Raw genomic sequence first — 16,526 nt, 5'->3', positions numbered from 1 at the left:
TCTTGTGGGTGCTAAGTTGTGAAAGGTGCTGTGGGGATCAGCTGACCCCCCACTGTCTGGCTGCCATCTCTGCTCACCTGTAGCTTCCTGGGCCAGCGGGCACTGAGTGTCAGGCTGTGGCCGTAGACATGCAGAGTGACACTGCGGGTGTAGCTGACAGCCTGACTGCCCCGGTGCTCATTGACCACAGTGACGGTGAAGTTCTCAGTCCCCTTGGGTGGTTCGGGGCAGGGCCCACTCAGGAGGTATTCGCAGGTGCCTTGGAAGTCGAATCGGTGGCCATCCAGGGTGGTGTAGTGGGGGTCACCCCAGGCCTGGCACTCAGCTGTGCTGACAGGTTGGCAGCCGTGCTGGCCAGAGGGTAGCAGGGTACACTGTTCACCCAGCCCACAGCTGCCGGGTGTGCAGGACAGTGAGCCACCCTGAGGTCCACAGTGGCATCGCTGAGAGCAGGAGGCATCAGCCCAAAACTCACTGCCTGCCTCATAGTAGGTGCCATTGGCCCAGCAGCCACAGCCGCCGTCCAGGGGAACGCAGCGGTGGCCACTCAACACGAAGCCTTCATTACACTGGCAGCCCTCAGCGCAGGGGCCCTCACACACAGCTGGTTTCGTGGTAGGCTCAGGGGGCGGGCAGCTGGCTGGGCAGGGTGGGCCACAGAGCTCGTAGTGGCTGTTTTCAGGGCAGGAGATCTCTGTGGGGAGGAGTGGGAGAGAGAGAGAACAGCATTTGGAGGGGGATCCTGGGACAGGGTGGAAAGAGACAGAAACAGAAAAAGGGGGGCGGAGAGAGAGAGAGAGAGAGAGAGAGAGAGAGAGAGAGAGAGAGGGGACAGAGAGAAAGAATGGAGAAACAGAAACAATCAAGGAACCACACAGAGAAATACTAAGAGTCGGAGACACAGAGAAACAAACAGAAGGACCCAGAAGGACTGCAGTGAAATCTCTCGGCCCCAGCTGCCTCCCCAACACTCACCACAGCCGGCCTGTGTCCTCCAGTCCTTGATGGTGATTCCAGCAGCCTGGCAGGCAGCAGCATAGGCAGCCAGCGCCTGGCAGAGTATGTCCTGGGTTCCTCCACCCAGGCAGACATCCAGAACACAGCCCTTGAAGTAATTTTCAGGTGGCAGGTGGGCATGGCAGGAGGTGAAGGGGCCATTTGCGTTAGGGGCCAGAGGTCCGCAGAAGCTGGGACCCTTATACTCTTCCAGCCGCTCCTCAGGGCATGTTGGGCAGGACCCTTTGCATTCATCCCAGCAAAATGGGTCCCAGTCTGGAACTCGCCAGCTGCCACCCCAGGTGGGTATTGAAGGAGCCACTGTGCCGTTAGGGAAGACTTGATCGTTACTGGCGTTCTTGTCCATGTTCCCACAGAGCCCGCAGACTGCTTTCCTGTAGCTGCTGGGCAGCTTCACCTCTACCTGCCAATTCCAGTCATAGGTGACTTGAAGCCCAAAGTCAGTCACCAACACAGCCTTTGATGCTCCATGGGTCACTGAAATCCGCCCACCAGCCACAGAGACAGGCAGGGTTGTCAGCACACCATTCACCTGGGGGTGGGGAGGGAGGCAAACAGGGGTCACATGGGGTAGGGAGGTCCCAGCTCTGGTCCCTGCCTCCCTTCCTCTCTCATCCTGCCAGTAGGTGGGAGCTGTCAAGGTCTTTATCCATATATGATTATGTAGTCATTTTATAAACATGGATGTCTGTTCTCATCCAGGCCCTGCGGAATGAGACCTCACATCTGCTTTTTCTGGCTCTCTCTCTCTCTTGATCTCTATCTGCCTCTGCCTTCACTTGGGTTTTCTCTTGTCTTGGAGATCTCTCTCTATCTCTGCATTTATTCTCTTGGTCTTTCTTTGTGTCTCTGCCCCTCCCAACCCCCCGCTCCGCTTGCTCTTCTCATTCTCTGCCTGGTTGTCTCTACTCCATCATGGTCACATACCGAGCGCCTGTCCTGTTCCATGCCTTCCTTTCTCCCTGTGAGCTGCTACTCATCTGCATCTTCTTTTTCCTGGGCAGAAAGGGTAGCCTATCTCTGTCTTTACCATCTCTGACTTTCTCTTCATGTCTGAGTCTCTGGGCCTCTTGTCTGTTCCTTGATACTCACAGGTGCTTCATTAGGCCCGGCTCTGAGCTCAGCACTTTAACTGTACCACTTTGTTGTGGGCTTGGGCCTGCTATGATGCTCCTTCAACGGATGAGGACCTTGAAGGCCACCAAGTTATTGCTTGGCCAAAATCACGGAGCTCATAAGGAGGAGGGAGAACTGGGGTTCAGATCCAGGTCTTTCACAAAGGCAAATGCTAACCTGCTATGTTAAAGCCCATAGCAAAGGGTTAGGCTTAATTCCCAGAGAAAGGATGATTGTTTGCTGTAATTGTTATCATTCCTGTTGCCAATTTGATTTAGGCCTAAGTGAAGATAGAGTTTTGTGTTTTTTTTTGGTACTTGGGATTGAACCCAGGGGTGCTTAACCACGGAGCCATATCCACAGCTCTTTTAATATTTTTTTTTCAGAGACGGGATCTTGCTGAGTTGCTTAGGACCTTGCTGAGTTGCTTAGGGCCTCGCTAAATTGCTGAGGCTGGCTTGGAATTAGAAATCCTCTTGCCTCAGCTTCCCAAGCCACTGGGATTACAAGTATGCACCATCACACTGGTAAAGATGGGGAATTTTGAGCTCCTAACTGTGGCTGTTAGGACACTACTGGGGGGCTCAGACGACCATCCTGCTGAACATACCCGGACTTTGCCGATCTCATTCTTGTGGATGGAGATGTTGGTATTGAGAGTATTCACAGTGACAAGCTTCACATAGGACACAGAGGGATTACCCCGGTTTTCATTCTTGGTGGTGACGGTGAAGGGAGTCAGGTTTTGAGAACTGACCCCTGGGCAGTCAGTTGTTGCCAACACATAGTTGCAGGTGCCCTGGAAGTCAAATGCCCAGCCATCGAAGGAGTGGTAGTGTGGGTCACCCCAGAGCCAGCACATGACCTCAGAGATGGGCACACAAATGCCCACGCCATTCTGAACTTCGCATATCTCCTGTGGCTTGCATATCACATTGTGGCACGGATCTGGGGACAGAGAAGAGAAGACATTGAGGGGGGTTGCTCACCATCAGGTGGCTGCTTTCCAGTATCTGCCCCAGACTGTGCCGGGGATGTTGACTCTGAAGGTTACTGCAGGTGAGACCAGATTCCAGGATCCTTACACCCAAGACCCAGGCCCTAGAGTTTGCTGTGTCTAAGACCAAGCCCTGGAATTCCCCCTGGCCTGACATGCAGGTCCTATAATGGACTGTGTCCACAGCCTAAGGATCAAGGGTCCCCATTTTAGGCCCTAGAGTCATTTTCTCTGAGACCTCTTTCCCTATCTGTTTGAGACCCAGGTCCCAGGGTCCCTGCATTTAAGATCCAGGTTCCGGGTTCTCTTGATTGAGATCTCAGCCCCAGGGGACTCACACTGAGACCTTCCCTCCAGGGGTCCCTATGTCTGAGGTACCAGCCCTGAAGGCCTCCATGTCTGAGATCCCAGTCCCAGGTTCCCCCATGCCTGAAATCTCAGTCTCCTGGTCTCATGCCCAAGATGAGGGTCCTGGGGGACTTTTTGTATGGGAACCCTGTGCCAGGGGTCACAACATTCATACTCTGGCTCTGAGATCCCCATATCTACGTCTCATGATCTGGGGGTCTTGCGCCACAAGACTTCATTCCTAGGAGTTGTTTCATCTAGACTTGGTCTCACCTCTAAGTTCTCGTTCTGGAGGGCTTCTGAATCTAAAAACTCATCCTTAATGTCACTATCTCTGCTATGCCAACTTTTGGAATCTTCTGTGTGTAAATTCAAACTTCCTCCTTTCTCCTCCTGAGCCAGTTACCAATATATTGCCTCCTGCTCCAAATCCACCTGCATAGTTAAACTTTGTCTCTAGAGGGCGCAAGAGAGCCGCTGCAGGAGGCCAGTCCCTTCTTGGTTACAACCGGCTCAGCACTTCCTGCTCCTGGGCGTGCAGGGCCAGTGACATTTGGGACACCTGCTCAGTGGGTTTCACTGGCCCCAGCTGGCTTCCCAGCAAATCACCCAGGCATTCCAGCTGGCAGGTTCCCACCGAATTCTGCTAGCATCTCGGTGGGGGTGTCTTTCCTGAGGGTTGCAGCCTGTGCAAACCTCTCTGCCACCCAGTGAGTTACAGTAGTGTCTCTTCAGTGAGATCTCAGGCTCCCTGTCTGCTGTGTTCCTATTCCTCAGCATTCTCTTTTCCCTTTTTTAAATAATTAATTTGTTTTGAGATAGGGTTTCATTAAGTTGCCCAGGCTGGCCACTCTGAGGAGCTGGAATCACTGGTGCGCACCACCACACCCAGCTCCCTTTACCCTTTAGTAGTTATTCTGCTTACTAGTAAATCATTCTGTCGTCTTCTTTTTGTCTTTTCTTTTTCTTTCTTTCTTTCTTTTTTTTTTTTTTTTGGTACCAGGGATGATTGAACCCGGGGCGCTCAACCACTGAGCCATATCCCCAGTCCTTTTTTTCTATTTTTATTTAGAGATCGGGTCTTGCTAAGTTGCTGAGGCTGGCTTTCAACTCACGATCCTCCTGCCTCAGCCTCCCAAGTCACTGGGATTACAGGTGTGAGCCACTGCAGCTGGCCCTCTTTCTTTCTTTCTTTCTTTTTTTTTTTTGAGGTGCTGGGGGTACATCCCAGGGCTTTGCACATATTGAAAAGTACTCTACTACCGAGTGACATCCCCAGCCCTATAAATCATTCTTTACATAAACTTTCCATATTCAAATGACCGTGTGGCATCTGTCTCCCGACTGGACCCTGACTGATGTACCTCCATCTCTGGCAGTACCTGTTATCCTGCCCTCAGCACTGAGCGACTCAGCCCCTGCCTCTCAGTTCTGGAGGTCCCATTCTTTAAACCTTCAGGGGGTTCTCGCTTTTCACCTAAGAAACCAGCCCCAGGGTGGCTTTGAGTCCCAGATTTAGTCTAGGGATCCCATCTATGTCTGACACTGTACGTAGAAATCCCGATCCTCTGATTGGGGGCCCCTGTAGCCAAAGTCCTGCCTTCGTGGGAGCTCTGCTTCAGTCTTGGGACTGGGACTCTTCCTGAGACCTCAGAACTCTGCTTTCTACACTGTCCCCTGTGGCTCAGTCTTCCCTGCCCCACGGTGCTGACATCTGAAGTCCAGATACCAATCCACAAACCAGTGGTCAGCAAACTAGGGAACCACTGGTTGCCTGTTTTTGTAAATAAAGTTTGATTAAAGCCACACCACTTCACTTGCTTAGTCTGTGGCTGCTTTCATGAACAATGGCAGAGCTGAGCTGTCGTGATCAGGACTGTGTGGCCTGCAAGCTTAAATATCTCCCCTTTGGCCCTTGACAGAAAAAGTCTGCCTGTCTCTGCTCTATACTTAGTGCCTCTGACATCATCTGTCCTGAGAACTCTAGTCCTGAAGGTCCTCCTCGTCCTGGAATCCTCCCAAGGGTCCTTGCCTCCCATAATGTTGGTCTCTGCTCTTGACATCGAAAAACCCAGCCCAGAGTCCTAGCCCTCTGCGCCTCCCACAGGAAAGCCACCATGAAGCCATGCTACTACTCTCAGCTCCCAGGTCCCTGCCCTCTTCCCCCAGCCCCCACCCCCCACAGCCCAGCACCTTCAGGGGCAGGGTTGGAGCCCGAGACGCAGCTCAGGACGCCTTCGTGGGGCTTGCAAACCTCCTCTGGCTTGCAGGTGTGATTCTGGCACGCCATGATTCCATTTGCATGGCACACACACTCCTGCTGGCAGTCATCAATGAGGACCTTCTGCTCCAGCTGTGGGGACAGAGGGCATGGTGATCAGGGATCCATCCCATGGGTGGGAGCCAACTCTGGCATCTCCAGTGTTCCAGGCACAGAAGGGTCCAGAGAACATGAAAATGGCATCTTTCAGCGAGGTGGCACCTTGGGACTAGGGCCCAAGTCAGGCATTCATTCATTCATTCATTCATTCATTCATTCCCTTTCATGCATTTCCTGGCTCTTTCATCCAAAATAGCCACAGATGTCTGCTGTAGAGGAGAAGCCGTGTGAATAGTAATTAAGAGCAAATCCTCCAGAGCAGACTAACTGGCTTTGAGCCTGCTTCTGCTATTTCCAGAACCATCCAACGCTGGATGACGTTACTTAACCTCTTTATGCCTCGGTTTCCTCATCTGTATGCTGCAGGCATCTGTAAACTGCCTATGATAATCACATTCGCCAGAGAAAGTATATCTGAGTTAATACACGTGCAACATACAGATGAAACGAAAAGGGACCTCCTTCAACAATCCAGACTGGAGAGGAAAGCGGGCGGGTAGAGATGAAATAAGATTGGGATGAGCAGGACGTGGAGACTCATTGCACTGTTCTGTTAACATTTGCAGGTTTGAAATTCTTCGTAATAAAAGTGTCTATGTAAAATAAAAGCAGGCTGGTGGTAAGCACCACCCACATATTTATTATTATTTCTAGTATTGCTAGTGTAAGGAGAACAACAGAGGGTCCCTGACCACAGCAAGCTCTCCGTCTTGTGAGGGTGACAGATTTTAGACAAGCACACACTCAAGTCAAAGGAAAAGGACTCACTGTGGGAGAGGGAAACAGAGGGTACTGGCAGCTGGTCTAAGAGAGGCAAAAAAGTCATTTTTGTGACCATGGAGGCCACCTTTGCCCAGACCTGGGATACAAAGCTGAATCTTGACCTGGGGAGCCAGGACCCATGGTCATATTTCAGCTTCAGGACCCATGGTCATATTTATAAAGGTGTTTCCCACTACCATGTGGAGGGTGCATCAGAGGAAGGAAAAGCAGGGGGCTGGGAGAGGACTAGCTGGACCAAGGTGGGATCAGGGAGGGGAGGAGAGAAGGGGAGGAGAGAGAGGCAGGAGGCCAAATGGACAGGCTGCGAGGCCCTGGGTTCTGCCCTAGATGTCTGTGCTCCTACCTCATAGTAGATACCCTTGTAGTAGCAGCCACACTCCTGGATGGGCACGCAGGCTTGGCCGTTGTAGAGGTAGTCAGGGTCGCATTCACAACCCTCAGCACACACCTCGGGGCACTTCAGGGGCGCACTGAGAGCCGAGCAGCTGAGAGAGCAGGTGTTTGCACACGGCTTATAGTGGCTGTGGGGTGGGCAATCCATGGCTGCAAAAAAGGGATGTCAATCAGAGTGTCTGGTAGGGGGGTGCTGCACGGTGCAGGGTCTACCCCTTCTGTGCCCCAGCCTCCCAGCTCCTGACCCCTGCGTGTCCCCCTCACTCACGACAGAAAGATTCCGTCCTCCAGGGTTCCACGTGGCCTCCAGCCGCCTGGCAGGCGCTCACGTAGGCATGGATGTTGCTGCAGAGGATGGTCAGGTTCCCCTCTCCCAGGCACAGGTCGAAGACGCACTCTTCCAAGGGCCCCTCGGGGGCCACCAGCTTGTGGCAGTTGGCCAGCGGCCCTGTGGTGCTGGCCAGGAGGCCACAGAACTGCTCCTTCTTGTACTTCTCCTCCAGCTCGGGGCTGCAGTGACAGTCCTCGCAGGGGGGCGGCGGCGCGCACGGGGAGTCGGGCACCGCCTCCTCCCAGGAGTTGCCGAAGTCGTTGGGGTCGGCGGCCTGCGAGCCGTCGGGCTTCTGGAAGTCGTCCTTGGAGTCGCCGTTGTAGTCTCCGCACAGGCCACACATCTGCTTGTAGTAGTTGCCCGGGACGGTGACGCGCACGTAGTACATGAGGTCGTAGGCCACCCGCAGGCCGAAGTCGGTCTCCACCACCACGTCGGAGCCGTGCTGGAAAGCGCGCACCGCGCCCTCGGCCAGCTCCACCGGCAGCTTCTGGTCCACGCCGTCCACCTGGGCGCCAGGGGATGCCACACCTCAGAGGCCACACTTGGAACACAGGGTCAGTGCCTCAAGTGTCCCTGCTTATGTGCCCTCACCTCTCTGGGCCTCCGTTTCCATATTTGTAAATTTTTTTTTTTTTTTTTGGTACCAGTGATTGAATCCAGGGGTGCTTAACCACGGAGCCACATCCCCAGCCCTATTTAATATTATATAGGGTCTTGCTAAGTTGTTTAGGGCCTCACTAGGTTGCTGAGGCTGGCTTTGAACTTGTGATCCTCCCACTTCAGCCTCCTAGGCTGCTGGGATTAGGGGTGTGCACCACCTCACCCAGCTCAGTTTCCAAATTTGTAAAATGAATCTAAAAACGGGGTCTTGTAGTAGACTGAATGGTGTGCGGGAAGGTATGTCCCCCTAGAACTTCAGAATGTGATCTCATTTGGAAAAGGGGTCTTTGTGGATGTAATTAGGGTGATTATCTCAAGATGAGACCATCCTGGAGTAGTGTGGGTCCTAAATCCAACAAGGGGTGGCCTTTATATGGCCAGAAGAAGATACAGACATACAGAGAAGGCCACAGGAAGACAAAGGCAGGGATTGGAGTGCTGCCACATAAGCCCAGAAACACCTGGAGCCACCAAAAGCTGGAAGGGACAAGGAAGGAAGCTTCTCTACAGACTGTGGAGGGTCTGGCCCTGCCATGGCATCTAGAATTGTGAGAAAATAAATGTTAGTTTAAGCTACCAATTGTAGCAATTTGTTACAGCAGCCACCTGCAAACTAATGCAGGTTTTAAGGGAATAAGAACCTCACCAGCAGGTCTTAGTATCAACCCCATAGGGTTATTTTCAGGATTAGATCAATTAATATCTGTAAGGTGGGCAGGGGTTGTGGCTCAGAGGTGGAGCGCTCACCTAGCCTGTGCGAGGCCCTGGGTTCGATCCTCAGCACCACATAAAAATAAATAGATAAAAATAAAGGTATTGTGTCCAACTACAACTAAAATAAATAAATAAATATTCTTTATAAAAAAAACCCTGTAAAGTGCTGAGAAAGGGGCTGGTATAGAAAGCATGCTCTGGGAGCATTTGCTGTGATAAGTAGCTACTACTGGAAGTTTCTATTCTGAAGAGTGAATGAGGACTAAGGGTTTCTGCTTTAAGCATCAGTGGGTGGAAACTCAGGCTAAATTTCTGGGGAAATGAACTCCATGAGTTGAGGAACAGTGGAAGACTCTGGGCTCCAGCAGAGCCTTCTTTATTTTGTTTTCATGTGGTGCTATGGATCAAACCCAGTGCCTCACATGTGCAAGGCAAGGGCTCTGCCACTGAGCCCCAACCCCAGTCCACCAGCAGAGCCTTCTAAATCCTTATCACAGATGTAGTGCACATTGGATTCTTCCAGAAGTGTGAGGAATCAGGGGAGAAGGCAGAGAGAGGCATGCTCTTGGCTGAGTGTCCTAAAACCATAGTCAACCTCTGTATTTTCCAAGCTGGGCTGGGTAGTGACTAAGGGCAAGAGTTAACCTCTGGGCCTTAGTTTCCTCTTCTGCAAAGTGGGCATAATGGTGGTTTCCAACTCATAGGGATGCTGGGGATTCAGGGAGAAGCAAACAAGAACACCAACTCCCATGTGTTTGGAGCTAACTATATGCCAGGCGCTCTTCTGGGAGCTTGGGATATTGTTAGGGAGACATTGAATTGTGCAATGCATGTCCAGCATGCAGGGAACCCCTGATGAAGCCAGCTATGTATCAGCATCCTCACCATTACTGCTACGGAAGAAGGCTGTGTGCCTGTATTTTTGTGGGCTCTCTGGGGAGATCCCTTCATACCTTCTCAATCAGCAAAGCCCCTTAGAGTGGTACAGGGACCAGTCCACTGTCTCCTGGCGCACAAACCTGGGTTCAAATCCTGCCTCTGCTGGGGGACTCTGGGCCAGTGATGGGACCTCTCCCTCTAAAAACGTGAAGCAAATCATGGTCCTTCCAACTATGGTTGCAAGAATAAAATGACAGCGTGCACGCCAAGTGCTTAGCAGCCATCAAGGTCTGGGGCAGCGTGCGGAAGCTGGAGCTGCTTTGCTGCTGTCGTAATGGTTATTATGGGGGTGGCAGGGGATTGTCCTCTCTGCTTGAACCTTCGCCACCCCTGAGTGCCAACACTCCCACCCCACGCAGGCCAACTTCTGGATGCACCACATACCAGCGAGGTGCCTGGGGCAGGGACAGAGTGGAGCTCAGGGGGAGGAAGGGGACAGAGACGTTCAGAATGGGTAGTCAACAGACTGCAGGGAAGAGAGACTGAGCCACACGGAACGGGTCCCAGGTCCCCAAGGACTCTTCTGATCGGCTCTCTCCTCGGGGACCTCTATGCCTCCCACATCCTTCCCTGGCCCTGTGCATCCTGGGCTGAGCCCCACCCCCCTCCATCACCCCCATCCAGGGTCCCTCCCCTGTCCCCTCCCCCGCCCTTACCTTGACCGTCCATTGCATCTGCTCCAGCCGCAGGGTGTGGTTGGCCACCAGCACGGTGATCACCTTGGTGGCACTGACTTTCCCATTGCCCCAAGGCGCGTTCTCCTGCAGGACCGTAAACTGGGGCAGGCCAGGCCGGGTCTTGCAGGTCTGAGCCAGCACATAGACACAGGTGCCCATGAAGTCAAAGCGGCGGCCATCGAAGCTGGTATAATGGGGGTCTCCCGACGCCTGGCAGGTGACAGAGCCCACGGCCACGCAGCCCAGGACTCCATTGGACGGCTGGCACGCTTCCTGCGGGCCACAGGAGGAGGGCTCACAGGACAGCAGGCCGCCTTCCTGGCAGTGGCAAAAGGTCTCGCACCCGGGTCCGGGGTAGAAGCTCTGGCCCGGCTGGTAGTAGGTGCCCTGGTGAACGCAGCCGCAGGAGGCCAGGGGCACGCAGGAGTCACCACTGAGGGCGAAGCCGTCGTCACACACGCAGCCCTCGTAGCACTCTGTGCCACAGCCCCCGGGCACTGGGAGGTCTCCACAGGACAGTGGGCAGCCGCGGGAACATGCCTCGTAGTGGCTGTGAGGTGGGCAGGTCAGGGCTGCAGGGAGAGGAGCCAATGGCATCAGGAATTCTCCTTCTCGGGTGACACAGTCCCCCCCAACCCCTGCAACACACACACTCACAAATGACCACCTACAAGAAGCCCTTATGTCCAGCAGCGCCTGGGAACACCCTGCATCACAATCTGATCCTGCTAAATTTTATATTTTTCTGGTCCTGGGATGGAGCCCTGGACCTGGAACATGCTAGGCACGCACTCTCCCACCGACCTCCACCCCAGCTCTGATCCCTAAGAGGAAGATCCTAGTCCCAGGTGACCATGGCTCAGCATTGTCTGAAATGTCTTTAATGACTTTATTTACGTTGGGTATAAATTGCTGATCCGTGGTACATATTTTAAGCATGCAGATGTGTGCGCGTGTGTGTATACTCTATGCAATATATTTGTGAATGCAGTATTTCTAGCTCCTTCCTTTTGTGTAGTAATTAAAAAGTTTGTTGTTTTTAGTGAGTTTTAAGTATTTAGTAATATTTCATGATTTCAAAATAATGATTCATACTAAATTTTAGTATTTAAAGTACTTAGTGTTGTCATGATCAAAAAAAAAAAAAAAAACCCAAACCCAAAACACTTCCCTTTACTCTGGTGGGTAAGACAGGCAGCTTCCTCAAAAACAAAAAACAAAAAAAGGAAAGACTAAAAACTGAACCAAATCAAATCTCCTCCTGTGGCCATTTAAATGTAATGAAAATATGGGGTTCCATTTATATATATTAAAAAAACTTTAGGAGTCAGAATAGTGGTGATCTTGTGAGGTAGGGGACCTGAAATTTTTATTTTTTTCTTGAACTTGCAGCTATTGGCACAGATTTGTTCTTCTACTGAAAATGGAGCAAGCTGTTTATTATGATATGTACATATTCTTCATATGTGTATTATATTTGAACAATAAATAAAAAATTCAAAACTCAGGTGAGCCTGCCTTTCCAAATTTCTTTTTTTTTTAATCTTTATTTATTTATTTATTTTTATGTGGTGCTAAGGATAGAACCCAGCGTCTCACACGTGCTAGGTGGATGGTCTACTGCTGAGCCCCAGCCCCAGCCCCTCCAAATTTCTTTAATAGGCAAGAAAAATGTTTGCCAACTGATCCTGCACTCACGGCTGAAGCAAGGCCCTCAGGAGCCAGGTAGATGTTGTAAATAGGTAAAGTGGGCCAGATGGTGACCGAGAACTGGAGAGGGAACCAAGCTCCTTGGAAAGGCAGCACCTCTGGATTATCTCTGAATGACACCTGTCACGTGAGACTCTGACCCAGGGCCACCAGATGGACTCAGTCATTTTACAAATACTGGCTGCATCTGTACTGTCTGTGACTTCCTGGCTGTCTGTGTAACTTTCTTAACCTCCGTTTCCCACTCTGCTAAATGGGTCTGTACAACCCTAATCCCCACCTCACTAAGCAGTTGTAAGGATTCAATGAATGAATGACACTTGTGCATGAATGAAAATACGTAAGACCGTGACCCCCAGGTGCCACTCTTGGTACTCACGGCAGAATTCCTCGGTCCTCCAGGGTTGCACGGTGGCCCCAGCGGCCTGGCAAGCCTCGGCGTAGGCAGCTAAGGCCTCACACAGCAGCTCGGACTGGCCGGGCAGCAGGCAGAGGTCATAGACACAGTCGCGCACTGCCCCCTGGGGGTCCACCTTGCTGTGACACTCCCGGAAGGGCCCCGAAGAGTCGGCAAGGATTCCACATTCCTTCTTGCTCTGCACCTGCTCGGTCACCAGGGAGTCCAGCTTGGGACAGTTGCCAGGCTCGCCCGCTCCACAGGTGTCGGGGCTGGGCTCCTCCTGCCAGCTGTTTCCAAAGTCCAGAGCGTTGGCAGCCTGGCCTCCGCCCCGCAGAGCCAGGTCATCAGACGGGTCCCCGTTGAAGTTCCCACAGAGCCCACACAGGGCCTTCGCATAGCTGCTGGGCACCTTGACGGTCACGTGGGCGTCCCAGTTGTAGGTGACGGTCAGGCCAAAGTCGGTGCGCACGACGGCATCCCTGCCCTGGCGGAACACTTGCACACGCCCGTCTGCGGCTTGGAAGGGCAGGTTTTGGAGGATGCCATTCAACTGGGCAGAGAGGCAGGAGGGGGAACGGGTCAGGGCACTGGTGGCTCTGTGGCCCACCCCTCCACCTGGCCCCAGTGACTCTGACCTCTTTGTTACTCTCGTCAAACATCACGTTTGGTCCTCCTTCGGGCCCTCTGCGCTGGCCCTTCCCACTTTCTGGAATACCACCCATCACTCTCCGTCTGGTAACCTCTGCCTCATCTTTTAGGTGTCAGCTTTGATCCACCAGATGGACTCAGTCATTTTACAAATACTGGCTGCATTTGTACTGTCTCTGGTATCCCTTATCATGGCCTTGAAGTCCCCATTACTCTCCAATCTAATCTCCCAGGACAGCATTTCAACCTACCCTTGGCAACTCCAGTCATGCAGGCATCCCAGACGCACCAAGCTCCTCCCGGCCTCAGGGCCTTGGCACCCGCTGTACCCCTTGCTTGTGGCACTCCCACCTTCTTCCACATCCCCATTCTTTGCCTGGCTACTGACATCTTATCCTTCACAATCAGTTTAAAATTGAACCCGTCTACCCACAAGTCCCTACTTGTCCCCACCTTTTTGACCTCTTCTCCTAACAACTGCTCTATCCTGCCTTCCAACTTCACTCCTGATGTACATCCCGCTGGCCTCCGTGCTGTTCTATGCTCTTCAAGTTCAGTCCAACTCTGTCTTTGTTCCTGCTGTTCCCTCTGACTACAGGCCACCACTCTTCATCTGGTGGCCTTCCCCTCCTCTTTCAGGCTCAGCTGAGAGCACAAGCCTGATCCCAGCCAGCCCCTGCCTCAACTCCTACCCCAGCCTCACTCCAGCCCCACTGGCCTCCTTGCTGTCCCTCAACTCTTCCAACTTATTGCCGTTCCAGGACCTTTGCACTTGCTGTTCTTCTTTCTGGAACACCCTTCTGTCTACTTTTCTCCCTGCCAGTCCATCTCTTTCTTCAGAACAGGCAAGACAGTATCATGGGTAAGAGGACAGACTCTGGTCTTACACATACACAGTGGAGTGTTATTCAGCCATAAAGAAGAATGAAATTAAGGCATTTGCCGGTAAGTGGATGGAACTGGAGACTATCATGCTAAGTGAAATAAGCCAGCCCCCCAAACCAAAGTCTGAATGTTCTCTCTGATGTGCAGATACTGACTCACAATGGAGAGGAGGAGTGGAGATTCACTGGATTGGACTGGGGAATTGGGGAAGGGAGGGGAGATGGGAACAGGAAAGAGTGGAATGAATTGGGCATAACTTTCCTGTGTTCATATGTGAATACACAACCAGTGTAAGTCTACATCATCTACAACCACAAGAATGGGAAGTTATACTCCATGTGTGTAGGATATGCCAAAATACATTCTACTGTCATGTGTAACTAAAAACAACAAATAAAAAATTAAAAAAAAAAAAAACCAAGAGTACAGACTCTGAAGCTAGTTTGTCTTCAAACTCTTAACTCTGCCACTCACTAGCTGTGCGACCTTGAGCAGGTGACTTAACTTCTCTGTTAACTTCTCTGTGCCTCAGTTTCCTCACCTAAGACTACTACTTTATAGGGGTACTGTGAAGATGAAATGAACTAATACATGTTGAGCATTTAGTACATTGAAGTAACTGAATATATGTTGGCTATTATTATTCAAGACTCAGGCAAAATGTCATTTTAGAGAGGTGGGAACGTAAGTATATAATAATAATTACGCCCTCTGTTTATCTGAAGCCTTTTCTGTGCCAGACACTGGATTTATGGGTGAGGTTTCCTTTGGCCCAAGGCTGCTGTGGGGATCAGGGGTTAAGGTACCTGAAGGGTTTAGCCCAGCACCTGGCACGCGGACCGTGCTCTTGATCTCCCATTTCTGGTTCAATCATCTACCTCCCCAGGGCCTGGGCCAAACCTGCTCAATAACATTGATTAGCTATTGTGTGAATGTCCCCAAAACCCCACTTCTCCACTTCTTTTTAAAAGAACATCATTGGTTTTTACTTTCACTCTGTGGGCCTCTGGGAGTCCTGCCCCATCATGATCTGAGAGGTTGGGAGAGGAACTCTGCTGTCCACCAACACACAACCCTGCGAGTGACCCCAGTGGCACATATCACCCAACACATCCCCTAGCTCTCTGAAAATCCACCCTCCTCCAGCAAATGTGCAAATCTACCATTCTGAAGGCTCCCAACATCAAACACCACAGCAGACAACATCTGCTGAACACTTGATGACAGTGGCACCTGTGTGTCAACCTCATGGTGCAGATGCACCTACGAGGGTGGCTCTCTGCAAGTCCTCTCTATATAACCCTTCCGAGGTTCATTCATGACATCCGCACAATCACCCCGTGAATGGTGGATCCTTATTCCCTTTAACATAGGACAAAACTGAGGCGGTGAGAGACAGTCACACACCCAAGGAGGGACAGTACGTCCTGGATTAGGGACCTGGGCCTTAACCAATGGCCACAGATCTTCGAGCCGTCCCCCAACCCTAACCTGAACCCAGAATCACCAATCCTAGGGCGCACTTCCTGCGCTCCACCCAGCCTGGGCTCGGGGTCACTCACCAGGGCTTGGCTCGGGTTCTCTCGGCGCACGGCCACCTCCACGCCATAGGCCTCCACTCGCACGGCGCGCGTGTAGCTCACGGTCTTGCTGCCCCGATGCTCGTTTTCCACCAGCACCCGGAAGGTGGGCAGCGCCGGGTCCTGGCCGCACGAGCCCACCAGCAGGTACATGCAGGTGCCCATGAAATCGAAGCGCCGGCCGTCGAAGCTCACGTAGTGCGGGTCCCCAGACGCCTGGCAGCTCCCGAAGCTGGTGGGGTAGCACCCCAGGAGGTCGTTCTGGACTTGGCACAGCTCGCCCTCCGGGCAGCCCTTCACGCTCTGGCAACTCACCGTGTGGGTGGCGCCGTCGCAGGTACAGCGCTGGCTACACTGATCATCGGCCCAGATGGCCTGGCCGGGCGCCAGGAGTTGGCCCTCGTAGGTGCATCCGCACGACGAGGCTGGCACACAGGCGCCGCCGCTCATCACGAAGCCCTCCCGGCACACGCAGCCCTCCACGCACGAGCGCCCGGAGCAGTTGGCGGGTGAGGCTTCTGAGTTGCAGGTGGCGGGGCAGGGGGGCGCGCAGGGCTCGTAGGTGCTGTTGCCGGGGCAGGACATGGCTGCGGGAGGAGGGGAGTGGGTCAGCAGGGCCCTCGGGATGCCCCGCACACCCTGCTACTCTGTTGGAGCCTGCCATCTCAGTTAATGCCACTTTCATCCTTTCCAGGGCTCAGGTCCCAACCCTCAAAGGTGTGTGGCCTTTCTCCATCCTGTTGGCTGGACAACCAATCTGTGGGTAAATCATGTGAGCTCCAGGTTCAAAACACACCCAGAATCTGATCTGCTTCCTTGTCCCATCCGGGGCAGCAGCCTCCTCCTGCCTGGTCTTCTTGCTGCTGCCCCCACCATCTGTCCTCAGCCAGAGAGGACGCGGGTCAGGTCTCGTCTCTCCCCATTTCAGAGTCTTCCTATAGCTCC

General features: G+C 52.6%; 1 protein-coding gene across 1 annotated transcript in view; it reads right to left on the bottom strand.

Moving 5' to 3' along the window:
• The window catches only part of Fcgbp (Fc gamma binding protein), a 34,560-nt gene that overhangs the window by 9,522 nt on the left and 8,512 nt on the right, over window positions 1-16,526 (bottom strand). Inside the window, exons 5-13 of the mRNA XM_026411586.2 lie at window positions 15,564-16,168; window positions 12,448-13,018; window positions 10,338-10,930; window positions 7,303-7,873; window positions 6,985-7,184; window positions 5,672-5,831; window positions 2,744-3,117; window positions 976-1,549; window positions 78-694 (exon numbers count right to left, since the gene is read on the bottom strand). Of these exons, the coding sequence (XP_026267371.2) occupies window positions 78-694; window positions 976-1,549; window positions 2,744-3,117; window positions 5,672-5,831; window positions 6,985-7,184; window positions 7,303-7,873; window positions 10,338-10,930; window positions 12,448-13,018; window positions 15,564-16,168 (4,265 nt within the window). The remainder of the gene's footprint in view (window positions 1-77; window positions 695-975; window positions 1,550-2,743; window positions 3,118-5,671; window positions 5,832-6,984; window positions 7,185-7,302; window positions 7,874-10,337; window positions 10,931-12,447; window positions 13,019-15,563; window positions 16,169-16,526) is intronic.

This window comes from Urocitellus parryii, chromosome 15 (genome assembly GCF_045843805.1).
Source record: "Urocitellus parryii isolate mUroPar1 chromosome 15, mUroPar1.hap1, whole genome shotgun sequence".
Classification (NCBI taxonomy): Eukaryota; Metazoa; Chordata; class Mammalia; order Rodentia; family Sciuridae; genus Urocitellus; species Urocitellus parryii.
This window is presented reverse-complemented; position numbering and strand designations above follow the sequence as displayed.